Genomic DNA, 27,922 nt, shown 5'->3' on the forward strand with positions numbered 1-27,922 from the left:
TCTCTCCTACTCTGTCCTTCAGTAGTTTCAGGGATTCAGGTCTGATGTTGAGGTCCTTAATCCATTTTGAGTTGATCTTGGTGCATGGTGATAGACTAGGGTCTACTTTGAGTTTTCTACATGTGGCTGCCCAGTTTTCCCAGCACCAGTAGTTGAAGAGGTTGTTTTTTCCATTGTATGTCTTTAGCTCCTTTGTCGAATATCAGCTGACGGTAAGAATGCAGCTTTATTTCTGGGTCTTCTATTCTACCCCACTGGTCTTCAGGTCTGTTTTTATACCAATACCAGGCTGGTTTTGTTATGATGGCTCTATAATAGAGCTTGAAGTCTGGTATTGTGATTCCTCCTGCGTTGCTTCTTTTGCCTACAGTTGCTTTGGCTATTGTAGGTCTTTGCTGTTTCATATGAATTTATGTGTTGTTTTCTCTATTTCAGTGAAAAATGTAGCTGGGATCTTGATGGGGATTGCATTGAATTTGTATAACATTTTGGGCAATATGGCCATTTTCACTATATTGATTCTGCCTACCCATGAGCATGGGAGATCTTTCCATCTCCTTGTGTCCTCTTTGATTTCCCTTTTTAGATTTTTATAGTTCTCATTAAATAGATCATTCAAGTCTTTAGTTAGGTTAATCCCTAGGGAATTTATTCTTTTTTTTTTTTTAGCTATTGTAAATGGTATTATTTCCATAATTTCCTTTTTTGCTTGTACATTGCTGGTGTACAGAAAAGCTTCTGATTTTTGTGGGTTGATTTTGTATCCTGCTACTTTGCCAAAATGGCTTATTAGGTCTACAAGTTTGGGGACTGAATTTTTTGGGTCCTTCAGATATAAGATCATGTCATCTGCGGATAGGGGTAGTTTGATTTCCTCTTTGCCAATGTGGATCCCTTTGATGTCCTCCTCTTGCCTTATTGCTAGGGATTCCAGCACTATGTTGAATAGAAGCAGGGAGAGTGGGCATCCTTGTCTTGTTCCCGAGTTTAGGGGAAATGGTTTTAGTTTCTCCCCATTTAATATGATATTAGCAGTTGGTCTGCTGTATATGGCTTTTATTGTTTTAAAGAATGTTCCTCTATTCCTGTTCTCTCAATATAGTAAGTTATTCCTTTATTTTGAATGAATGAATGTAATTTCTACTTTTTAAAACTTAAAAAAAAAAGAATATAGAGCTAAGAAAAGCCAAAAGGTATTGTCTTCACTCATTTGTGCTGCTATAACAGAATAACAGACTGGGTAACTTATAAATAAGAGATTATTTTGTTTTGGGTGCTAGAAATGAAACCTAATGTCTAATGCATCCTATGAATGATACAGTGATGAGCATGCACTGTACCACAGAGCTGCCCCCCAGCCCCAGAAATTTATCTCTTATAGAAGGTTGGAGAAGTCCAAGCTGAGTGACCTGTATCAACCAAGGGCCTCTGTGCTGTGTCACCCATGGCAGAAACAGAAGGATAAAAGAGCATGCATATGAAAAAAAAACAACTCACTTTTACAATAAACCTGCCCATGTAATAAGAACATGGCCTAATCCCCTCTTAACAGTCCCAGGTCTAAACACTGATAAATTTGGGATTTAGTTTCCAGCACATGAACTTTGAGGGATACATTCTAACATTGATAACTCAATGGTTATTTCTGCTTCAGGGTTGGAAGGAAAAGACAGAATTAATCATTAAAAGTAATAAGTAGAATTATAAACAGTTAAGTGAGGTAGGTAAAAATTTCCTAAGCTTCTGGGATGTTGGCTCTCATGCCTATAATCTCAATACCAGGAAAATGGAGGCCCAAGGAGTCTGAGTTTGAGGCCAGCCTGGGATGTATAGTGAGATTCTGTCTCAAAACAAAGCAAGGTATGTACTAAAGGTAAAGCAGTCTGGTGCATTTGAGAAACTATACTGTGAATCAAACTTACTTGAACTGAGGATTAGAAAAGGAAAAAGAACCTGGAAATAAAACGGGAAAGAATAGTCACAAAGCCTTTATTTAGTGCCCTCATAAGTTGAACCTTGTTAGCTTGGAGAATCACCAAGGGGAGTGGCCAACTCAGTATTACATTTTGGAGATTATGCTACTGAGACTTAGAAAAAAGAAGCAGTTTGAGTTCCAAAATAGTCTAGGTGAATCAGAGACAAACAAGGATAAATCTGAAAAAGCTTTAGGAAATAGTATGGAATAATAGTAATCTTATAGACATGAGGAAGTAAGATAAAGGGAATCTAGGCTCACTGGTTTCTAACTTGGACAACTAGATGTGAACACCATCACTTCAAGTTTGAAATGCAGAAACAGCTAGAAGACAATATGATACCTTTTAGTTTTGATATGTTGAATTGCATGCACCTTTGACATCTAATAGAAACAAAATACTAGACAAGTGAGACTGGAATTTAGGAATTAAATCTGAATTAAAAATAGAATATAGGCCTGGACATAGTGGCTCACAACTTTAATTCCAGCTACTTAAGGGGTAAATATTGGGAGGATTACAGTTGGAGACCAGCCTAGGGAAAAAGTTAGCAAATTTCTCATCCCAGCAAATAGGCTGGTATACAGCCTACACAGGAGGCATAAGTAAAAGGATTGCAATCTAGGACAATCAGCCCCCTCCCCCCCAAAAAAATCAAAGACTCTATATAGCTGAAGAAATAAAGCAAAAATGGTGGCAGGAGCTTAAGTGGTAGAGCACATGCCTACCAAACATGAAGCCCTCAGCTCAAACCTTAAAACCACCAAAAAAGGAGGAGGAGGAGGAGGAGGAGGAAGCTTTTATTTTATCATAGTGATAGTAGCAAATATCATAAAAGTGGATGAGAGTATATCTGGACTAAGAAGAGAGGAGTTAAAAATGAAACACCAGCAAGCTAACAGAGAAGGAATACCCTCAAAAGAATGAGATGGAATGTGAACATGGAAGTGACCTGGAAGCCAGTGTAGGATGAGAATTAGCCTCAAATGCAGGGAAAATAATCACCCAGTACAGTGCCTCAATGTTGATTGATTCTAGTTAATTGGTTATTGACGACATTTCTCAGAGTAGGTTCACGGAAAAGGCAATGGTCTCTTACGTGAACAAGTACTAACACTTTTAAAAGTATATTTTCTGGAAGTTTAATTTTCAAGGAGAAAAATGTACATAGAAAGATTTTTTTTAATTTGGTAATTCTGATATTCACATAAAGGCCTTGAGTTTGCTGGGCAGGCACTCTCCTGTGGAGCCACACCTCCAGCTGGTTATTTGTAAGGTAGCATCTTGCTATTATGTGCCCATATGGACCTGGTCCAGTTATTTTAGGCTTCCTGTTATTGCTGGGATTACAGGTGCATACTATCCTGTCCAGCTTCCCTCCATTTAGGTAGAATCTCAGATTTTTCTGCCTGGGCTGGCCTAGCACCACATTCCTCCCAATCTCAGCCTTCCATTTAACTTAGGTGCATATCACTGTACCCAGCTATGGGTTGAAAAGAGATCTCGTGAACTTTTCCTGGCCTGGCCTCTAAGCAATCTTCGTGTGTGTGTGTGTGTGTGTGTGTGTGTGTGTGTGTGTGTGTGTGTAAGAGAGAGAGAGAGATTGGGAGAGTGCTCATGCATGCATGTGCATGGGTACATACTGGTTCTGCACTGTCCCTGAGCTTTTTTTGTTCAAGGCTAGCACTCTACCATTTTGAGCCACAACACCACTTCCAGTTTTCTGATGGTTAATTGGAGATTACAGTATCACAGATTTTTCTTGTCCAGTCTTGCTTCAAACCACAATCCATAGGTCTCAGCTTCCTGAGTAGCTAGGATTACAGGCGTGAGCCACCGCCACCTGGAAAGAGATAAATCTTTTTGAAAACCACTTTATAGAAGTATAATTGATGTACTTTAAGTTGCACGTTTAACATATAGATTTGGTGAGCGCTGTGTGTGTGTGTGTGTGTGTGTGTGTGTGTGTGTGTGTGTGTTTAAAAACATCCCCACAATCGAAATAAACATACCTTTCATCCCCCAGAGTTGAAACATGTAAACCTTACTAAGTTCTGGGGAGGGAGCCAGTGGAAGGAGCAACTGCTACTGAGTATGAGAGAAGATAATGGATAGAGCAGACAGAAACAGGTGGGATCCATGACCAGCTATTCAGTCAGAGGCTTGCTGTCCATTTCCTTTTCTCTGGTTTAGGCTGTGTCACAACTGAAGTTGTATTGTCTTTAATTGTTGTTGTTTCTGTTGTAAACTGACAAATTGCAATTATATATATTTTGAAATAGTCATTTTGTTAATTAATAATTGATGTCAAAACCAGCCATGAATTTCTCTCTAATGAAGTATTTACAGAAAATAGTCACAGTCAGAGTCTGAAACTAAAACTATTCCTTGGGAACACTGGGACTTGCTGCCACTCTTGAGACCAGTCTGCACTTGTGAAGATCCCTAAACTGCTTATCTTCTTTTGCAGCCCAATTAAAGGATATTGCCTATGGTACCAAGCAGTACAAATTCAAACCAGAAATCATGCCAGATGACTCTGTCGATGAATTTGATGAAACTATCCACCTAGAACGGGGCGAAAATCTGTTTGAAATCCATATCAACAAAGTAACCTTTTCTCCAGAAGTTTTGCTGGCATCTGGAGATGAAGAGCCTGTCACTTTCTGTACCTATGCTTTCTATGATTTTGAACTACAGACAACCCCTATAGTACGAGGCCTTCACCCACAATATAACTTCACTTCTCAGTATCTTGTTCATGTTAATGACTTATTTTTGCAATATATTCAGAAAAATACTATCACTCTTGAAATTCACAAAGCTTACAGCACAGATTATGAAACAATCGCAGCATGTCAGTTGAGATTCCATGATATTTTAGAAAAAAGTGGTAGGATATTTTGCACAGCAACTTTGGTTGGTAAGTACAATTTATAAGGTTTGAATCAATAATTTGTTAATATTAATGTTAACATTAATATTGAATTAACTTATATGTGAATGTGTTAGTTGCTGCTCTGCCTATGTTCTCTTATACACTAAAGGTGCATTTTGCCTAGGGACAGTGTTCCTTGTGAGTGAACTATCTTCATTGTCATTGATGGTGTCAGTAAAAATAGTGATTAATCTTATAACTTAAGATATTTGTTTATCTTACTGATATCCTTGTTTGATAAACATTAATTGTAGTGTATTCATCAAGTTCTTTTTGTTGTTGATTATAGGACTTGAACTCAGGGCCTGGGTGCTATCCCTGAGCTGCTATCCCTGAGCCTCTTTTGTGCTCAAGTCTAGCACTCTACCACTTGAGCCACAGCGCCACTTCCAGTTTTTGAGAGGTTAATTGGAGATAAGAGTCTCATGGGGCAGGGGGAGAGGGGGGATAGCTGGGGATATGGCCTAGTGACAAGAGTGCTTGCTTCGTATACATGAAGCCCTGGGTTCGATTCCCCAGCACCACATATATAGAAAACGTCCAGAAGTGGCGCTGTGGCTCAAGTGGCAGAGTGCTAGCCTTGAGCAAAAAGAAGCCAGGGACAGAGCTCAGGCCCTGAGTCCAAGCCCAGGACTGGCAAAGAAAAAAAAAAAAAGAGTCTCATGGGAGCTTTTCTGCCCAGGTTGGCTTTGAACCACAATCCTCAGATCTCAACCTTCTGAATAGCTAGGATAACAGCAAATCCAGTACCTGGAGCAAAGATGAAATTAAGGCAATAGAAAGGGACCAGATCATTTATAGAGCCTTATAGGTTAGAGTGGGAAGTTTGAAATTATTTGAGTTACATGAAAAGCACCTGAGTACTGTGGGAAAATTAATCTTAGATAGCAAGAGAGGAATATAGGACCATTTGTACTTTATTGCATCGATTGTGGGAAGTGGTGATGGTTTAGATTCAGATAGCAATGGAAATATTGATAAGGTAGTATATATATGTATATGTATATATATATATTAACTCCTTAATATTTGCTGATAAATTGAATGTGAATCAATGAGAGACATTGAGACGGTAAGAATTTCTGGCATGGACTGCTAGGAAAATGGTGATGCTATTTTCTGAGATCATGAAGACAGTGGAAGGAATAATCCAAGGAAGAAAGCAAATAATTCAGTTTGACCTGCCTATTAGACATCCAAGTAGAAATGTCAGGTAGCATTTGGATAAACTAGTCTGGAGGTCAGGGGTAGAAATACAAAAGTGACATATCTAGCATATAGAATAGATTTTAAAGTCTTTGTCCTAGATAATATCACATAGATAAAAAATAAAATAAAAGATAAGGTGGCCAAGGACTGAGCCTTGAAGAACTCTAAATTTTAGAGATCAGGAAGAGCAAGTAGAATGGGCAAAGAAAACAGGAGTCACCAGCAGTGTTAGAAAGAAAAAGGACATATGCTACCTCCCAAGCCAAGTGGAAATCCTTTTCAAGTAAGGAGGAGGAGGATGTCATGTCGGGAATTTCATTTTACTGGTTGATGGCTTGTGCAGGTAATATATACATTGCTCGAAAAGCACAAAGTATAAATACCTTTTTCCTGTCCTGTCTTTTAGCCACTCTACACCTTCACCCTAAACCACAAATCTATCCAAAGATATTTTATGCATATCCACACGTGTGTGTGTGTGTGTGTGTGCTAATAATCTTCTAGGACAGTTTAAAATGACAAATAGTGCTTATATGCTGTGGATAGGGATCCATTACCAAGGAGAAAATTGCAGAAATAACAGCAGTATTCTTAATATTCAGAAAAGTTTATTTCTAAAATATTTTGTACTTGACAAATATTGAGACGCCATTACGTACTAGTTCCTCAGGTAGGAATATATTGAAGAGAGCTACAGGCTTTGACCTCACAAAACTTACAGTGCGTTAGATAGATTGGACACTTGTAAACAGTTAAGCTGAATGCTCAATGCTCTGAGGAGGCCATACAAGTCCATAAAGTATAGGGCCGTTAAGTCTCCCACAAGCCACAGAAGAAAATCCTCACAGAGGATACAGATAATGACTGAGTCAGGAGTAACAACAGGGTGTACACAATGTACAGGTACAAATACCATACCACCCACAGTGAATATGGAATAAATGTATCACACCCATGTTGTTCTCCCTACACTTGTAGTAAATAATGGGAAAATGCCAAAAGATTTTTTGAAAGTTAAGTTGAAATGAATAATATCATATTTATAATTTTGAAGTAATGTACTGTAAATACTGGGCTAGATAGCATGTAACTTGTTTTTTTTTTTTTAAAGCACTACAGAATCCAGAAGAATCTGGAGTATAGATTCAGAGTTTGATTTTTCTTCATATTTCAGAAAAGCAGAAATAGTATAAATCATATTATCTCAATCATACTTTGACATAGTCTTTTAGTATTATATTGTTGTGGTTAGTAGTTGCACAAGAGTTTACAATTCCATAAATCAGATTATGAGTATAATGCTTCTTGGCCAATGTCACCCCTTCTTTTGCTCTTCGTAATTTTCCCCCTCCAATCCCTACCCTCAACACACAGTCTTTTCATAACATTTAACATACAGTGAAACTCATACTTAAATAATTTTATCTGTTATTTGCCAGTTACACATTTGTGCAAGTCATATTATTTTACTCAAAATCAAATTTACACTTCTAAGTACTACTGATGGATTTTGTAGCTTGTATAGTTTCTTTCATGATGCTGTTTTAACATGAGTTCTGTACTGATTTGTAGGAACTAAAGGAGACATCCCAAATTTTGGCACAGTAGAATACTGGTTCAGATTAAGAGTACCCATGGACCAGGCAATTCGACTTTATCGAGAACGGGCAAAGGCTTTGGGATATATAACATCAAATTTTAAGGCACCAGAGAAAATAAAATCAGTAAGTTTCTTTACAATCCTTTTATTATATAAAACCTTTATGATATTTTCTTTTTATGTCATGCTTTAAACTCTTTCACAGTTACCAAATGTCTTTTTTTTGTACTGGTAGTAGATCTGAACTCACATCCTAGACACTGTCCCTTAGCTTTTCAGCTCAAAGCTAGTTTTCTATTGCTTGAACGACAACTCTACTTCTCCATTTTTTTTAAGTGGGTACTTGGGGATAAGAGTCTCACAGACTTTTCTTTGGACTGAGATCCTCAGATTTCACCCTCCTAAGTATCTAGGATTTACAGGTGTGAGCTACCAGTACCCTGTATCAAGTAGGTTTTTTTTTTTTTTAACTCTGTATTTCTAAACAATCATAGACTCACAGAAAGTGTAGCAAGACACTACAGAGGTTCCATGCATGCTTCAGTGTCTCCTAATTGTACCTGACAATATCAAAAGTAGCAAATTAAGCTGGCTGTGGGGACTCATGCCCCTAGCTACTTAGGAGACTAGAGCAAGAGTATTATAACATCAAGGCCAGACTAGGAAACATAGCAAGACCCTATCTCAAAGTAAATTTTTTGTAAATAAACTGAGGATATAGTCCACTGGAAGAACACTTATGTAGCATACACAAGAACCTAGATTCAATCGATATTAGTACATATTGTACTCAGATTTTATCAGTCTTAATATGCATTTGAGTGGGCAGGGGGCTAGCTGTTCTAGCAGTTTCATCATGTGTACGGATTCGTACAGCTAGCACCACAATCAAGATATTTGGAAACATGTACCCATAGCACTGTTTCATACATCATATTTCATTAGCAGTTTTTGTTAAAATTGGCAACTATGACTGGACTGCCACTTACTGTACTTTTTTACACTGTTCCCTCATGTTAAGTTTCTGAAATACAAAGTGGATATTCACTTGCCAACAACTGAGAGTTTAAATGAAATTCCTCTGAGTAGCATTTCCCAAACCTTGTTTCTTGGTATCCTGTTGACCATATTTCCAAATTAATTTTGTGATCCATTGATTGCAGAGAGCATGCAGTTGAGCTTTAGACTCTTCACTTTGTATGTAATATGCATCTCACAAAGCATCAAGTATGCATTGTGTTGTTACCAAGGGATAGAATGTACTAGAAATATCTAGAATGTCTTGCTCAAATCATTATGATCTTACCTTTCTTCTTACAACTATCCTCAACTCCAATCCATGGGGCCTGGCTCCCAATGACATGGTTTGTGTTAGATGATCCCACAAAATTATAACTAATGATTCTGGAATTTACTTTTTATCTCAACTAGGCAAATTAGATTCTGCCTTCCAAGATCAATTTTTTTTGAAAAGGCATTTTATGCCTGAAACGTATAGTTGGGAGCCTCTGGGAACCATCTCCTACCATCTTAGTTAGCAAGAGGTGAAAAATGAGCATGAGTAGAGAAAATAAGGAGTCCTTCAGTATTCAGAGAAAGAGAGAGACCAAACAGAGTAAATTATGGTGTACCCTTTTAACCTTACATTAAAATCCTGACTTTTTTTTTTTTTTGGCTAGATGGCTTGGTGTCTATGGCTTTCATTTAAAGAAATGTGACAAACCTCTAACTGCAGTTACTCAGGAGGTAGAGATCAGGAGGATTCTGGTTAAAGGCCAGACCAGCCATTGAGATTCTATCGCAGTCAATAGCTAGGCATGACCGCATGTGCCTGTCATCCGAGCTATATGGAAACCTACTACATAGGATGATTGTGAGTCCAGGATGGTTCAGGCAAAAACATGAGACCTAATCCCAAAATAACTAGCACAAAAGAGCTAGAGGTGTAGCTCACATAGGCACCTGCCTATGTAAGATAAGTACACCTTAATTCTTATTCAGGATGAATGTAACACGATTCCCAAATTCAGGATAATATGGCACCTGCTTCCTAGAGATCATATTTCTGATGAGTATTCTTGACAACACAGTTTTGGAGAGACTATTATATAAATGGGGATTTGACATAAGGAGACCAGATTCTTTGGTTTTGTAGTGCAAAGGTTTTCAGACTTCCTGGTTCCATTCACTCTCCACACCTTGAGTGAGGACTAGACCTGGGAAAGTATTTCTGGGAATCCTTATGTAGGTTTCCGCACTCCATACCCTCAGGTCCCTCCACCAAGGAGCCTGGTTGTAGCTCCATTTCTCCTCCAATAAACTTCTCTTGAAGTCAGAGGTCCTTGTTTTTCAGCCAAGATTTGGAAGTTCAAAAGGTTTCCTTTGGGGTAGAGACTGCTCCAGCAGTAAAGAAGGCACCATCATTTTCTTTGTCCCAAATTACATCAGCTCTGGATGGTTAGCTATTTAGTGCCATTGTTTTCTCAAGTATTTGTGTGCCAGCCATCTTAGTAATATTTGCAGAAGGGATCAGGAAGTAGCTCCCAGCTTTGCCTGGTATCTTCTTTTTATTATCTCTTCTGAAGCATCCTCCAAATTCTAGCTTTTTATCCCTTTCTGGTTTATCTCTGACTCTGTTCTCTTGTTCATATCCTGGCTGATCTTGCCTCACATACCTGATTCTTTAAAAGTCACAGTGGTTCAGGGTGAGGGCCCAATCCAAATGATCACTGTGGCTGATCAGTGATGCTCACTTTAAATCTAGTAATTAAACAGAGTTGAAGAATATCAATGAAGCTTTGATTTGACACCAGCACCAGTTTCTACAAATATTCAGTCTCCCATTTTCACTGCTGATGGCACAGGATCATCTGTTCATACATGTTCTGGGGAATATTGGCTTTGAATAAGAATTGCAGATTCTTTTTACTGAAAAATTAATTTTGAAGTGAAAATATACAGTTTTTGTCCATTTACATAAATTATATTATTGGGGGTTGACAGATGCTATTTATCTTTTAATTGTATTATTTCTATAATATAAATATGTATGTTTTTCCAGTTAAGTCAGCAAGTACCCAAAACTGCTCAGCTCAGTTCAACAGATTCCACAGATGGCAACTTAAATGAACTCCACATTACAATAAGATGTTGCAACCACCTGCAGTCCCGAACCAGCCACCTGCAGCCACACCCATATGTTGTATACAAGTTTTTTGATTTTGCAGACCATGACACAGCCATCATTCCCAGTAGCAATGATCCACAGTTTGATGATCATATGTGTTTCCCAGTGCCAATGAACATGGATTTGGATCGATACCTTAAGTCAGAGTCTCTGAGTTTTTATGTGTTTGATGATAGTGATACCCAGGAGAATTTTTACATAGGAAAAGTCAATGTGCCTCTGATTTCACTGGCACATGACAGGTGTATCTCAGGTAAGCCTATGTTCTTGATTCTGTGAAATTGTACAAACCAACCTAAATCATACCTTTATATTCTGGATATAATTTGTTTCTAAGTAATTTTTCTATCCTCCGATAATCCTTGAACTCGTGTGTGTGTGTGTGTGTGTGTGTGTGTGTGTGTGTGTGTGTACATATATATACACTAAAATTTCTTGCTAAGGTGTTCAGGACTCTGGAGATTATAACATCTCATAATATCAGTTAAACTCACATTTAAAAGGGCTGGGAATGTAGCCTAGCGGTAGAGTGTTTGCCTAGTAAGCATGAAGCTCTGGGTTTGATTCCCCAGCACCACATACACAGAAAAGGCTAGAATGGCACTGTGGCTCAAGTGGTAGAGTTCTAACCTTGAGCAAAAAGAAGCCAAGGACAGTGCTCAGGCCCTGAGTCCCAAGCCCCAGGACTGGCAAAAAAAAAAAAAAAAAAAAAAAAAAAGCCTATTTAAACAAAGTACTGGGCATAATGGCTCATACCTATAATCCTAGCTTATTCAGAGGCTGAAATCAAGAGGATATGATTTAAAGAAAACCCAGACATAAAAGTTAGCAAGACTCATCTCAACCAATAAAACAATGAGGTAGGGCTGGGAATATGGCCTAGTGGCAAGAGTGCTTGCCTCCTACACATGAAGCTCTCGGTTGGATTCCCCAGCACCACATATATGGAAAACGGCCAGAAGGGGCGCTGTGGCTCAGGTGGCAGAGTGCTAGCCTTGAGCAGGAAGAAGCCAGGGACGGTTCTCAGGCCCTGAGTCCAAGGCCCAGGACTGGCCAAAAAAAATTTAAATTAAATTAAATTAAAAAAAAAAAAACAATGAGGTAGCATATGTCTTTCATCCCAGCTATGCAAGAAATGGGAATAGGAAGATAGGAAGATAACGGTCCAGACTCTCTAGAGTCTACTTTCCCTGCTATGTATAACCACTGATGTCTCTGCTAAGTTCCGTTTATTAGCACAGATCTACAGAACTTAATGTTCAGTCAGTGATGGCTCAAGCTATACTAAAATACCTTGAGACAGCAGACTTCCCCCCTTTGTGGGACAGTTTAAGCCAATGAGATGTGTTCAAAATTTAGGCAGTTTGTAAGTCTGCTTTAGCTTTTATTGTCTGGATTTGCTACTGCTAGGCCTCTCATTCATCTAGAGACAAATAATTTACTAGGATCCTCTTGGGTTTCTTCTGAGCATGCACATAGCTTTATATATGCCCACTGCCTTCTATACCATAAAGTATAAGGAAGATCTTCTCAAGGTCCATTTTGGATGTCTTAATCCCTTTAAATTGTTGCTTGGTTTTCTGGTCCTGATTGTTTGGCACTGTAATTGCTATTGTTTCTAACAATTCCCAAGAAATAGAATTATGTTTTCTGTTCCAAATAAAGTCATTCCCCTTCCATAGAGGCCTATCCCATCCTAATACATTTCTGTAGCAGCCACACCCAAGAAGGAAGGTCAAGAGTAGCCCCATAGACTCCTACTGTTTCTGCTGAGGTTCAGTACATTTCCTTGCATAAATGCTTCTCAATTTGTTGTGCCCTTTGATCAACTTACTATGATGGTGTTGGCTATTTCCTCCACGTTTATCATCGCTTTTTAGGAAGAATATTTTGCTGAGCCCTTCATATAGCCAACTCTAAATTTAAAGAGTTTTGAGAGCTTAGGAATTGGAAGTTTTCTCAGCCACTCATTAAGAGAAAATATCAGCACTTGGGCCCAAGGAATGGTTACCCCTAAACAAAAGTTATACTTGAAATCTGGATTTGTTAGTTACATAGTCAAACCCCAAAATTACTACAGTGATTACAATTTGTGACTCAATTATACAGATATAGCTAAGTGATCTTTTTGTTACTGCTGTTTTGAGCGGTCTTTTGTTTCAGTATTTTTGTTTCTTGTTTTATCTACTTATTGTTGAGTTACTATTGTTGAGTTACTAGTTTGGCATAATTTAACAAATCCCTAGTAAACTATAATTAAAATATTTAATCTATAAAGGCTTTCTGAGAAATAAGTTATTTGAAATTTTAAAGTTTTAGTGCAGTTTGCTTTATAGGCAAGAATACTCAAGCCAAAATGAAGATTGATAACTCAGCCATATGTGTCTTAAAGGAAGGCTAGGAATTCTGAGTAATCTCTGAATCTAAGTAAATTGAAATATTCATAAATTAATATTCTCATTTTGAATCTGTGTTAAGGCTTTAACCTCTGAAAGAAGTCTGCATGAATGACGAATCTGTCATAGATCCTCTGTTTTTATTCTCTAAGACATTGGCATTGTAGGCAAAAGCAAAATTGTTGTTAAAGAAGTTCTTCAAGTCGTATGGTAATAAAAATTATACTCCAGATCACAGTAGCTCAGTAGCTATATACATATGATCACATAAGATGATGCTAAGCTAAATGAACTCCAAGATATGGAAATGAGGTTTTTCAATGTTGTTGTTTTAATGTACCATGTAAAGTTATTTCTCTTTTCTTTCATTTTTTCCCCCTATGGCTTATCCCCCATTGTGATTTTGGTACTCTTGAGTATTGTATATACATTTATCTGAATTAGGGGAGGGAAGGGGAACCACAAAATGGTGAGGAATAGGACCAAGGGACCAAGAACCAATGCAACAGCAATACTCAAAAGACAATATATTGGAAATGAACTGTCCAAATTGGGAAGAGAGTTAGGGGAGAGGGAAACTGGGAGAAAAATGATGGTGGGGTAACAAGTTTGGCAAGAAATGTACTCACAGGGCTGGGAATATGGCCTAGTGGCAAGAGAGCGCGCCTCGTATACATGAAGCCCTGGGTTCGATTCTCCAGCACCACATATCTAGAAAATGGCCAGAAGTGGCGCTGTGGCTCAAGTGGCAGAGTGCTTGCCTTGAGCAAAAAGGAAGCCAGGGACAGTGCTCAGGCCCTGAGTCCAAGCCCCAGGACTGGCCAAAAAAAAAAAGAAATGTACTCACTACATATGTAACTGTAACCCCTCTGTAGATCACCTTGACAATAAAATTAAAAAACTATACTCCAGCATTAATTAAGACTATTTTTACAATTTGGCAGGGATATTTGAGTTAACAGATCACCAAAAGCATCCTGCAGGTACCATACAAGTTATATTGAAATGGAAACTTGCTTACCTTCCACCAACTGGATCAATAACTACTGAGGTCATAGAAAATGTCCCACAGGAAGATGAGCTAGAAGCTGTGCAGAGACTACCTTCAACACCCTCTGTTAGCACATTAGTTGCAGTGAGTAATAGTGACCTTTAATTTCCTTTCAAACAGAATCTTTAATGTAATCTTAATACCCAAACAAACTCTGCTAAAATGGCACTATGGTCTTACCGAAAAGTAATAAACATCATACTTAGAGTATGACATATTGGTTTATCTTAGGCACCAAGACCTAAACCAAGACAACGTCTAGCACCTGTGGAGAAGAAGGTGTCTTTTGTGGATACCATACCACAGAGTTGTGTAAGTACTAAAACTCATTTTTTTTTCTGTAACAAGTATCAGAAATAAAAGAGAGGCATACTAGAGCTTCTCTGACTTAAATGGAAGCAAAGAGAGTAAAGTACATCATTTTCCTGGAAAAAAGGCACTTTTGTATGTGTATTAACTGCTTATATTTATTGATCTAAGCCCTTTCGTAGCCCCATCTCTCTTCCTAGCTACTGTCTTCAAAAATGTTGCCTGAATTCTGTCTCCTTTTCTTTACAGTTTATTTGAACTTACTCCAGTCAGGCTTTTATCTTCATAAAACCACTCTTGGTAATGTCACAGAAACTTTTTTTTTTTTGCCTTATTTAGTAGTCAGTTCTGTTACCAGTTCTGTTGCTCTAGAGAATGTGAAATACTCACTCCCTCATGACATGTAGAATACTCACTCTTTTTCTGACCCCTGGAATATCATGCCTTGCTAGTTATCCTCCAGCCTTACCAGTTATGCCTCTCACTGTCCTGGACCAGATCTCTAAATACTGAAGTGACTCAGCAGTTAGTATTCAGACCTCTTTGCAATCTGCATCTACATTAAGAGATCTTTCCAGACCCCTGGCTTTAAAAAGCATCTAACTGTACGTTGACACTCCTATATTTATAATACCTCAGCCTCACTGCTGATTCCTAAATTTATTTTGTGCTGCTTATTTCATATGCAATATATACTCTGATAGAAATTTAAAGTTAATATGTCAAATACCTAACTCTTGAACCAAACATCTTCCTAAATCTTTGCCTCTTTCAGTGCTTGCCATTTTTAGTAAATATCGTAATCATTTGCTCAGTTGTACAAGCATGACATTTTGGAAGAACACTTGTGACTCCTCTTTTTCTCATACCCACATTCAATTCATGCACAAAAGCTGTCAACTGTAGACACCTTGAAAGTATGTCCAGTATTCTTATCATCTACACTATTACCGCTCATCACCATCATCTCTCATAGACCTTTTTAAAATGTCTGTAGCATATAGCTTCCATAATAAAAGAACAGAAACCTTAAGCCTATAGATCCTTGCTTATGTATGTATCCTATGTTTCCATCATCCACAGCAAAATAGTTCATCTTCTCAAGGCTTAATATACTTCCTGGCATATACAAAGCATTTGATACATATGTGCTAAGCAAATGAATTCAATAGTTATAGTTCAGAGAATATTTATGGCTAGAAGGTATTGAGCACTTCCTACATGCCAGGCACTAAGATGAATTGTTTTTACACATTGGGCTCATTTAATCCTCACACTAGGCCTATGTAATCCACACTATTTGAATGATGGAAACAGTGATATTAAGAGAAGTTAAGCAACTCCTCATAGCCCCTCATAGTCAAGGTAGTATAGATGGGGTTTGAGTCCAAGGTAAATGAGCATTCATATTTTAAAAAGACATTTATATAGAGATGTGATAATGGTTGAATAATGGTGATCACATAATCATCTATGTCAAAAAATTATGAACAGGGCTGGGAATATGGCCTAGTGGCAAGAGTGCTTGCCTCCTACACACTGGAGCTCTCGGTTCGATTCCCCAGCACCACATATATGGAAAACGGCCAGAAGGGGCGCTGTGGTTCAGGTGGCAGAGTGCTAGCCTTGAGCGGGAAGAAGCCAGGGACGATGCTCAGGACCTGAGTCCAGGGCCCAGGACTGGCCAAAAAAAAAAAAAAAATTATGAACAAGTTAAATTAATCTGACATTAGAAATATACACCTGTATCCATTTATGTTTTTGTGTTCATCTTTTACATTTCCTTTATGCAGCATGTCTTATTTTAAAATAGTAAAAAAAATTATAGACTATTCTAAAAATTAACATCAGTTTTTGAACTAAAAAAATTGATTATAAAAGCTGGGTATCTCAAGACACCTGCTTAGCAAGTACCACACGCTGAATTCAAACCCCAATACCAGCCCCTCCCCCAAATTGACTAAAAGTTATTTGATACAGTAAGATGATATTGATTATAGGAAGCACATGCCTATTCTAGCATATATGCTTTTTTGAGTTATATGACTAATATACATCATAGAATATTCGAAAATATACCCTAAAAATCAGTAAAATAAAATCAGACTTATCCAAAACTGTAACTCAGAGTTTTGGTGAATTTTCTTCCATATTTTTCCCTATGGAAACATATACATACATATGTTTGATGGCAGGTTTTTAAACAAAATTTTAAACACCTTTGCATCCTGTTCCATAGCTCTATGCAGCACTTTTTGGTGTGTTCTGTGAGGTCACCGAGTACATATCTACATCATAATGTTTTCATAGTTACAGAGAACTCAGGTGTTAGAATGTATCATATTTCAGTTAATGCCCTATTGTACATTTTCATTGCTCCCCGCTTTTTTGCTATAATAAGGAGTCCATGGACTATGCTTTCATTTGTTGAAATGTATATGCACATATTTTGAAGAAGATTAATTTGGGATGTAGCTCAATGGGTGGGAGGGGGAGAAGGAGAAAAGAAGGGAAAGGGGACACTCACCATGTTTGTTGAAATATAATTACAGAACTACTGAGTAGTGATTATATTTCTACCAACTTTTATTGACATATGTACATATATGTACATATTCATATATATATTTATGTAAAATCCTTAGAATCATCTGGGATTTAGTAGTAAATACAAAATAACATGCATTCATATTTTTACTTAATACAAGGAAACGTCTACTCCTCTAGAAGATTTGAAAGAAATCTCACCAGAAGAGCAGACACCAGAAATGGAAATTATTATACCCAATGCTTTACATATTGCCAAGGTATGCATTTCTATTAAAATTATTTTCGAATAGTTTAAGTTGATTCTTAGAGACAATACCTTGTGAGTATTGTCATAATTCAGAAAATAATAACATTCACCCCATTTTTATGTGACTATCTTTCAGTAAAAAGAGAAAATATGATAAAGACAACAGCTACAGTTATACTGATATTGGTGTGTAATATAAGATGCAAGATTTAAAGTCATTTGGGAATCAGTGCATTTTTTATTCTTGAGCTCAATGAAAATCTGAATATACACTGAATTTTCATTTATCAATAAAATTTAAGTGATTGCTTTATAATAAATCTCTCATATGTAGTGCATATCTTAATTTAAAATGTGGTATAAGCAGTAAATACAGCTTTTCTTGCCATAGGGTTCACAAGAAAGTAGTGGAACTAAGGCAAAAGAGAATACTGAGAAAACACAGCAAGGAAAAGAAGACGACTTTTCCTTGCTGTCTGAGGGCCAGCTTGCCGAGCAAAGCCCAGCTTCTTCTGAGGATGAAACTGAAGTCACAGAAGAATTAGAACCAGAAGGTAGCTCTTTCACGTTATTTCCTTTACTCATTTCTGTATTTAGTCTATTAGAGAATACCTCTCAGAACTCTATCTCATGATACCTATTTCTTGACAGAAATCTGGGTTACAGTTCATTCTGCCTGCTTAGTATGGCTAGATAAAGTTACTGTATCTCTTCTTATGTCACCTTGGAGTTCAATAGAATACAAGTGTCACTGTCCACAATTTGTTTTAACTACTTTTATATTATTTGGGCTCAATATTATTAACTGGATTATCCTTTAGTCTTGACTTTTTGGTTAAATATCACCCTCTCATTTCTTAACAGATGAAGATAGATCAGATTCTGATAGTGATGACTGTATTATTTCAGACCCTGTCTTCAAGAATAAACAGGTCAGTAGCTGATGCCAACTAGAAATGTTCTAACATAAGTCTGCCTTTTGTTCATGATACAGTGGACTCAATGAAAATTTTAAAGCAGAAATGCTTCTGAACATTTTTTAATGTTTCTCATAACCAAGAGATTTACTTATGGTGGCATTATGTAATAGACTGCTACGTATAAACCAAGATTTCCTAACACCAGTAACTGAGATAGGAACTTGCTAAAGCCAACTCACTTCCTTGACTTCTTTCCAGAACTAATGTACAGTTATGTACTGAATCAGACCTGAATTTTAAATAATTCATATGTTCCAGGTACCAATGGCTCACACATACAGCCTTAGATACTCAAATACTCAAAAGACTGAGATCATGCAAATTGAGATTTGAAGCCAGCCCGGGAAGAAGTTTATTAAGACCCATTCTCAACCACTAGCTGGGTGTGACAGCATGCACCTGTCATCTCAGCTGTGTAGGTGACTGAGATTGAGAGGATTGTGTTTTTAGGCCAGCCTAGACTAGCTTCTTCCCAGCAGAAGAAGCTGAGCATAGGAACACCTGTCACCCCAGCTACAGAAAGAAGAGGAAAATAGAAAAAGGATGGTCCTGTCTTAGCAAAACCCTATCTCAAAATAACCAGTGAAGAAAAGTACTAGATGCATGAGTTAACAGCACACTGCCTGCCTAACAAACATAAGTCCCAAGTTCAAACATCAGCTCCAACCAAAAAGGGAGAAAAAAGAACTCAAAATATAAGGTTGCATTTGTCATTTTTAAATATTTCCGATGATAAACTGGTAAGGTTGTTTTGGACATAAGCCTTCATGCAAGATAATTAGTTGTATGCAGGTATTCGTTCTTAAGAGAACTGTATTTTAAACTGTATAAAAGAATGTATATAGTGTATACTATACTGTTTACCAAAACATTTTTTATTGTAGTGGGGAAATTTTTTTATAAAATCAATGAAAATAAACCTGATCATCTAACTTTTTCTAAAGTGCATCATTTGGTTCCTTTTATAGAATGTCTCCCATCTTCCCATTTCTTTTTTTTTCCAAATTTTTATTATCAAACTGATGTACAGAGAGGTTACAGTTTCATACGTTAGGCATTGGATACATTTCTTGTACTGTTTGTTACCTTGTCCCTCATATCCCCCTCCCCCCTCCCCCTTACCCTTTCCCCCCCTGAGGTGTTCACTTTACTTACACCAGTTTTGCAAGTATTGCTTTTGTAGTTGTTTCTCTTTTTTTACCCTGTGTCTCTCAATTTTGGTATTCCCTTTCAATTTCCTAATTCCAATACCAGTATACACGGTTTCCAATATACTCAGATAAGATTACAGAGATAGTGTAGGTACAACCACAGGAAGGTGATACAAGAACATCATCAATAATAGAAGCTACAGATACACATGGGATGTTGAAAGTAGTTACAACTGTGATATAACAATTGTCTCCATAACATGGAGTTCATTTCACTTAGGATCATCGTTATGTGTTCATAAGGGTATAGCTGTTGGGCCTTGTGGTGCTCTGCTATGACTAGCCTAAACCTGTACTAATTATTCCCAATAAGGGAGACCATAGAGTCCATGTTTCTTTGGGTCTGGCTCACTTCACTTAGTATAATTTTTTCCAAGTCTTTCCATTTCCTTACAAATGGGACAATGCCATTCTTTCTGATAGAGGCATAAAATTCCATTGTGTATATGTACCACATTTTCCTGATCCATTTGTCTACTGAGGGGCATCTGGGTTGGTTCCAGATTCTCACTATGACAAATTGTGCTGTGATGAACATTGTTGTGCTGGTGGCATTACTGTGATTTTGTTTGTGGTCTTTTGGATAGATACCCAAAAGTGGGGCTGCTGGGTCATAGGGGAGTTCTATATTTAGCCTTCTCCATACTGCTTGCCAGAGTGGCTGAACCAGTTTACATTCCCACCAACAGTGAAGTAGGGTTCCCTTTTGGCCACATCCCCTCCAACAATTGTTATTGTTAGTTTTCTTGATATATGACATTCTTACTGGGGTGAGATGGAATCTCAATGTTGTTTTGATTTGCATTTCTTTTATGGCCAGTGATGTAGAGCATTTTTTCATATGTCTCTTGGCCATTCTCAATTCCTCATCAGAGAAGTCTCTTTGTAAGTCTTTAGCCCACTTGATGAGGGGGCTATTGGTTCTTTGCGGTTTTGTTTTGGAAGAAGGTAATTTTTTTAGTTCTGCATATATTTTAGATATGAGGCCTTTGTCCGTTGAATGGCTGGTAAAGATCTTCTCCCAGTCTATGGGCTTTCTGTTTATCTTGTGAGCTATGTCCTTTGCCGTGCAGAAGCTCTGAAGTTTGATGCAGTCCCATTTGTCCAATCTTTCTTTAATTTGTAGCCATTCTGGGTCTTTGTTAAGGAAGTTCCATCCTTCGCCAAGGAGCCCAAGTGTTTCTCCTACTCCTTCCTTTAGTGTTTTCAGGGTGTCTGTTTTGATTTCGAGGTCTTTAATCCATTTGGAATTGATTTTGGTGCAGGGTGATATATAAGGATCTAGTTTTAGTTTGTTGCATGTGTTGAGCCAGTTTTTCCAGCACAATTTGTTAAAGAGGCTATCTTTCTTCCAAGCTATTGTTTTAGCTCCTTTATCAAAGATTAAGTAGGCATAGTACGAGTGGGGCAATGTCATTCTTTCTGATAGAAGCATAGAATTCCATTGTGTATATGTACCACATTGTCTTGATCTATTCATCTACTGAGGGGCATCTGGGTTAGTTCCATATTTTAGTGATGGTCAATTGTGCTGCGATGAACATGGTTGTGCTGGTAGGTTTAGTGTGGTCTTGCTTGTGATCCTTTAGGTAAATGCACAAAAGTGGGGTTGCTGGGTCATAGGGGACCTCTATGTTCAGCTTTTTGAGGATCTCCACACCGCTTTCCAGAGTGGTTGAACAAGTTTACACTCACACCAACAGTAGGGTTTCCTTTTGCCAAATCTCCTCCAGCATCTATTGTTATTGGTTTTCTTTATAATGGCCATTCTTAACTGGGGTGAGGTGGAATCTCAAATGTTTTATTTGCATTTCTTTTATAGCTAGTGATGTGGAACATTTCTTCTTCAAGTGCCTTTTGGCCATTCTCATTTCCTCTCAGAGAAGTCTCTCTTTAAGTCTTTATTAATGGGCCAGTTGTTTCTTTTGAGGATCATCCTAAGTGAAGTGAGCCAGACCCAAAGAAACATAGACTCTATGGTTTCCCTCATTAGTAATAATTAGTATATGTCTAGGATAGTCCTACAGATGATCACAATAGCTCAAAGCTATGTACATATGATCACATAAGATGATGCTAAGCAAAATGAACCCCAAGTTATGGAAATAAGTGGCGTTTAAATTATGCCTTTTTATTTTGTCTTTCTTCCCCATGGTTTTACCCCTGATGTTACTGTAACTGATTTTGGTTCCCTGGGTATTGTATATACATTTATCAGAACTAGGAAAGTAAAGGGAAACAACAAAATGGAAAGACAAAGGGTAAAAGGTGAACCAATACAACAGCAATACTTATAAGACATTATGCTGTAAACCAACTGTACAGCTGGGAGAGGGGAGCATTGGGAAGGAAGAAAGATGGGAGAAATATGAGGGAGGAGGTAGCAAGTTTGATAAGAAATGTACTTACTGCCTTACATAAGAAACTGTAACCCCTCTATACATCACCTTGACAAAAAAAATAGAATGTCTTCCTATATCAGTAAAAATTATAATGCTTCTGTTAGCTACTTTTTCACAGTTCTTAGCTTAGTATCTCTACAAACAGAACATGTCTTTTATTTCATGGAGACATCTGTGACAGCAGAGCACCTCATCTGTCCAAGTTTGTATTACATAATGACTTTCAACAGTATCATCTAGTCTATGGCAAACCAATACATGGAATGTTCCTGATCAGCCTCACCTAGCCTCTGGTCTAAGTCTTTGTCGGGTTGGGAGAAAAAATGACATGGCTTCCAGTACAAGGAGGGTGTGCACTGTTTTAGACATCCATAATGCACTCCTTTGCACCCTGAGCCACAGACTAAAGAGTTTACATTTTATTCTATAGTAGATACTAAGAGACCTTGCAGTGGTTCATTGTACTTTATAAACATTGCCTAAACTTAACTTTGAATGTCTGGGAAGTTTTTGTCTCAGTCTTATACTAATGAATCTCAGCTTGGGGTGGAGGTGAGGGGCAATTTTGTCCACTAAAGGATATTTGTCAGTCTCTGGAGAGATTTTTTTTGTTGTCACATTTGAAAGAACTGCTAGTGGCATCTAGTAGATGGAGGTCAAAGTGGCTGCTAAATATGCTAAAATGTTTGGAGCCCACAAAATCCTGTTTTGGACCTATAGCAGAACCATTTGGGTGTCTGCAATGTTGCTAGCATCACAGTGAATTGTGCATTGCTTATAACTAAGACAGAACAAAACCATGAGTTAAAGCTTTTGGTAGCAAAGGAAAGACCTATGCTTCTGAAATAGTCAAGTAATTTCCTTTGTAGCAAACTGAAATGGGGTTTCCTTACTTCATGGAAAGTATGTGTTACTTTACTAAAGCCTAATATGGTCATCACTTCCTGCCCAAAGTAAACCTTGCTATAATGATATCTAAAAAATGTGAGCATCATTTACAGCATGCAGTTCTTCATGCCTCAGTAGCCATAAGTCAGCTCCCATTAATTTTAAAACTTCTTTGAAACTTCTCTGAAAACATATGACCAGTGTTATATGTTAGTAGGTGAAATCTGTACACCAAATATAGTAAAGTGGCATAATCTGTAAGCTTAGGAAGAAAACTAAAATCACCATGTCTCCCCTACAATTCATGTGGAATGTATTACAGCATTAAAAGCTATGACCTCTGAGAGGTGATTACGTCTGAGAGCACCATGATCAGGAATGGGATTGGCATTCATACAAGAGGGCTCTGGGCCCTTCTGCCATGTGAGGATATAGAGCTCCTCCCCTCCAGGGGACAAAACAACAAGGCAACATCTCAGTTGCCACTCAGCTTATATTAGTGTTAATTATTTTATTAATCTAGTCTAAAATGAGATCAGGATTACCCAATGCGTTTGTTTCCAATGTGTCCTCCACCTTTGTTAATCTGAGATGGGTTCTCAGCATTTGTCTTGCCCTTTCATAACATTGTCATTTTTGACTGTGAGCCATTTGTATTGAAAGATCTTGTCAATTTAAATTTGATGTTCCTTATTGAGACTGGCTATACCTTTGGTAGAAATACTACTAAAATGGTCCTAGGTCCTCAGTGTATCAAGAGGAATCAGGCTTTCATTTTGTTCAGTTACTGGTAGTGCTACAGATCCTTGTAAAAGCTCAGAAATAATTGTAGCTTATTAGGGAGCTATGACAGGATAGAAATCTCAAAATAGTGATAGTGGGCTTCATAGGAAATAAGATGTGTCAGTTAGCTTTCGGTTACTGCAGCAAAATTCCTAAGATAATGAGCTTATAGAGAGCAAAGGTGTATTTTAGCTAACAGTTTTAGAGCATTCAATCCATGGTCAATTGGCCCCATTGCTTTTGAACCTACGAGAGAAACAGCATGACATGGCAGGAACAAAGGGCAAAGGAAAGCATGTTCACTTCTTCCTTCACCCCTGGACATGAAGTGAAGGATCTGGAGTCCCAATATCCCTTTCAAGGGCTTTCTCCCTAATAATCTAACTTTCTCCTCCTAGACTCCATCTCTTAAAGGTTGCCTATATTATACTAGCAATCCTTTAACATACATACCTATGGAAGGCATTTCATATCCAAACTATAGCAGAATGTGTTGCTGGATACCTTCTTTGTAATATCTCCTTATAACAGTTAACTCTGTATCTACTGGGCAGTAGGCAGACATAAAAGAAGTGGTCCCTTCCCATAAGGGAGTCACAGCCTTCCAATTCTCCATTTCCACAGGTTCTACACATCTGTGGGTTTAAATCTCAAAAACATTTTAAAACAAATGCATCTGTACTGAACATTAACAGGCTTATTCTCATTATTCCTTAACACATCATAAGAAGTCTAGACATGATTTAAGGTTTGTGAGAAGATAGTTTACAAGTACTGTCTACACTTTTCTTTTGTCTGTTGGAGACGTGGTCTTGCTCTGTAGCCCAGGCTAGCCTCAAACTTGAAATTCTCCTAAGTACCAGGATTACCTGTGTGTGTCACCATGCCTAACTTGATACCCCATTTTCAATTATAAATTTGAGCATATGAGGAGGATGTTTTCCTGGAACCAGTGTCTCTGGATTTGGAGAGGTGGCTGTGTAAAGCATGTGGTCAGTACTAGAACAGGATCCATAGGGTGCCATGAGCATTCTGAGGGGAGGGGTGCCTAAGTCATCTTGAGGGGCCTAGGCAAGGGGCCTTTATGAACTTTCTAGAGTTGGTAAAACTCAAACCAAGTGTTGAAGATGATTAGGAGTTAAAAAAATTGGGAAAGGATCTTCATAAGCCAGAGAAACAAAGAATATGAGAAATTGAGAGAACATGGAACATGTTCTGTCATTCAAAATGTCTTAGAATGGGCCAAGCCTGTTATGGTGCACAGTATGGGCTGAAATGCCCTGCTTGTGGCCCCTGAGGTTTTTGTTGTTATTGAGGCCAGAGTCCTATTATGGTGCCCAGGAAGCTCTTGAACTACTAGACTCAAGTGATCCTCCTCACCCTCTTGAGTAGCTGGATCTACAGGTGTATGCAACTACTCCCAGCTTCTTCTGAGGGAAGATCACACACTCATAAAACAAATATTTAATGAGTATTTGCCATGTTCCATGCCTTGTTCTTAAGACTGGAAATAGAGCAGTAAGAAAACTGGGCTCCTGTTCTTAAGGAGCACTCTGTGGATGCATTTTTTAAAATGTTGTCAATAATGTAAAAGACACATTAGGTATACCCAACTAGTTAAAAAGTATTCAGAAAACCATATTTTATAGTAACCTTGCTGTACAAGACTTCATTTTTTAAAATGTCCTTTATAAGTTGCAAACTTAGGTCTAGTCTTGTCCTAAATAAATATAATTGGTGTACATTCATGACTTTGAATTCTCACATCACTACATAAGCACTTTAAGATCCATTCAGTTTCTTGGAGGTACAGAATCTGAAACTCATAGACACTTATCAGAAATGTTAATCCTTAATAAGAATCCAGCAGATATCCTGAGACTTCTACATATTCCTTGGTTCTTTCTCCTTTCTTCATGTCTGTGATCTATAATTAATCATAGATTACTTCATTTTGTTTCATTTCATTTACAACATTTATGAGCTTCACTTTGTCAGTATGAAATGCTTGTCCCCTCCTTTCCTTTCCAAAGTGGTATAATTAGTGTTAGCATCTTTTTTAACAGACTACATAAAGTTTAGTGGCTGGATTCAATCAAGTCATTAACATAATGTGCTACCCAATTTGCCCCTATCTCTCTTCGTTTCCCGGACATCAAAGTAGCACAGAGTGCAAGTGTAATTGGGCCTTGCTGGCCTGTCAGATCCCGTCAGCCTGATGACTGCTGAGTTTGCTAGAAAGCTTCTAGGCATGATAATTAGTGGGGGTGGGGCGAGTGGAAGTCTGAGAAACGTAAAACTTTGGACATTTCTCTATGAATATTTTATTAATTTGAATAATCAGAAGTTTAACAGTATCAATTTGATGTATAATACATTGATTAAAAGCCTTGTTTCAGGTCCTCAAAAAAGATGTCAAAGCTGAGAGTTTGCATTTGCCATGGCATGAAAAAAGAATTATCATCCTTTTATATTATTTCCAACTTTATCATTTAAAAGATGCATTTATTTTCACAACAAAATATATTGCATCAACTCACTGTTGTCTTAAAATGTGCCCACAGGTCACAGGTTGAATGAGAATTGGCTCTTCTGTGCAGTGTATATGTGCATTCTTCTTTCTCTGTTCCTACTAATAGCAGTTTTGTAAAATCTGCCATCCCCAATTGGACTAAATTTCAGTTCTATGTGGAAACCAGCTTCTCTGAGAACTAAGCTGGCATTCCCAGGTGATTGCATTAAGGATATTTGGCAAATATATTTTTTAAACTTTGAAAGTCAAAATGCAAATACAGTGTGCTACTTTTAGAATTCACATATGAAAAATTATTAAATCACTTAAAAATCAAACGTGATATCCTACTACTGGGTAATAAGCCCTTCTCAACATTTTATACATGGAAACTTAAGATAGGTTTTTAGATATATTTTACTAAACAGGAAATGTTAAATACTCTCCAGGTAGTAATTGCTTTGAACATTATTTTTATGTTTTTGATAACTTAGTTATGTCTAATATGCTATGAACATCTTTCCATAGAAGTATACATAAAAATGTGCATAATATCCCATTATGTGTCTGTTTACACATTTAATTAAATATGCCTCTTTTGGTAGCCTCTTGGGTTTCTACCAGATTTTGCTAATACAGACTCTTCTGGCCCAAATGAATTTTTTTCCTTGGCAGTACTGGAGTTTGAATTTATGGCCTTGCAGCCAACTAGTCTAACACTGAGCAACACCTGCAGCCCAAAATGAACATTTTTATACTTTGCAGCATGTGAACACTCTTTTCCTCCTATCATACAATGCCAAAATATATAATTATGCTGTATTGATCATTCATTTTTAAAGTGAGTATACATATGTACATATATATGACTTTTATTTGAGCATACAGATGACACTTATAAACACAGAAACTGCCTGGAAGGATATACAGTCATGTTTGCAGTGATGTCTCTAGGCTAGGGCAGGAGTCAGCAGACAATGTGCGAAATGTAATCCCCTTTTGGGAAGTTAAAGTTGAATTGGAACTCCTCCACACCCATCCACTAACATTGTCTGTGGCTGCTTCTACTCTACAAGAGCAAAGTTGAGCACTTGCAATAGAGATTCTTTCATTTGCAGTGCAAAAATAACAATGTCAGGGATGAATGTGTCAATTAAAATTTTGCAGGAGGCCTCAAATTTGGACTGGGCTAAACAAAACCAAACCAATGTACAGTTTAATCGCAGTAAGTGATCTTTGTTTGGTTGGTTGCAGAAGGCCTTGTAGCCATTAAACTAGTTCAGCTGGAAATAAGAAGTCAAGCCATAACGCAATGACTGGTTGACTTGGCATTAGCCAATTGGGTTTTTTTTCTATATCTCACCTGCCATTTTCTATAAATACTGTCTGATAACATTGATAGATGGAGTCCTCAAAGCCTGTTTTGTTTCTGGAGGCTTTTCACTTCATGAATTAGTTTTGCTTTTCCTTATTCAAGTAAACTTTACTAGATTTGATATCTAATGATACCTCTTTTCAGCAGATAATACAAAATTATAAAATAAAATTTGTTTTATCGGGCTATTTCCAGTGATAAGCATATCCTCTAAAAAGGAAATAATTTCTTAGCTAATTCTGTTAAAATATCTAATTTTAAAATACTTAAATATGAATACTGTGGAAGCTTTTCTACAGCTGGGTTAG

General features: G+C 37.5%; 1 protein-coding gene across 4 annotated transcripts in view; it reads left to right on the top strand.

Annotated features, from left to right (window-relative positions):
• Positions 1-27,922, top strand: part of Rpgrip1l (RPGRIP1 like) — a 94,817-nt gene that overhangs the window by 43,071 nt on the left and 23,824 nt on the right. For all 4 annotated transcript variants that reach the window (XM_048355588.1, XM_048355590.1, XM_048355592.1 and 1 more), the window contains 8 exons: positions 4,447-4,899; positions 7,696-7,847; positions 10,785-11,163; positions 14,251-14,441; positions 14,589-14,669; positions 17,375-17,473; positions 17,855-18,017; positions 18,328-18,395. In XM_048355588.1, coding sequence (XP_048211545.1) covers positions 4,447-4,899; positions 7,696-7,847; positions 10,785-11,163; positions 14,251-14,441; positions 14,589-14,669; positions 17,375-17,473; positions 17,855-18,017; positions 18,328-18,395 — 1,586 coding nt within the window. The remainder of the gene's footprint in view (positions 1-4,446; positions 4,900-7,695; positions 7,848-10,784; positions 11,164-14,250; positions 14,442-14,588; positions 14,670-17,374; positions 17,474-17,854; positions 18,018-18,327; positions 18,396-27,922) is intronic.

The sequence above is a fragment of the Perognathus longimembris genome, chromosome 10 (assembly GCF_023159225.1).
Source record: "Perognathus longimembris pacificus isolate PPM17 chromosome 10, ASM2315922v1, whole genome shotgun sequence".
Lineage (NCBI taxonomy): Eukaryota > Metazoa > Chordata > Mammalia > Rodentia > Heteromyidae > Perognathus > Perognathus longimembris.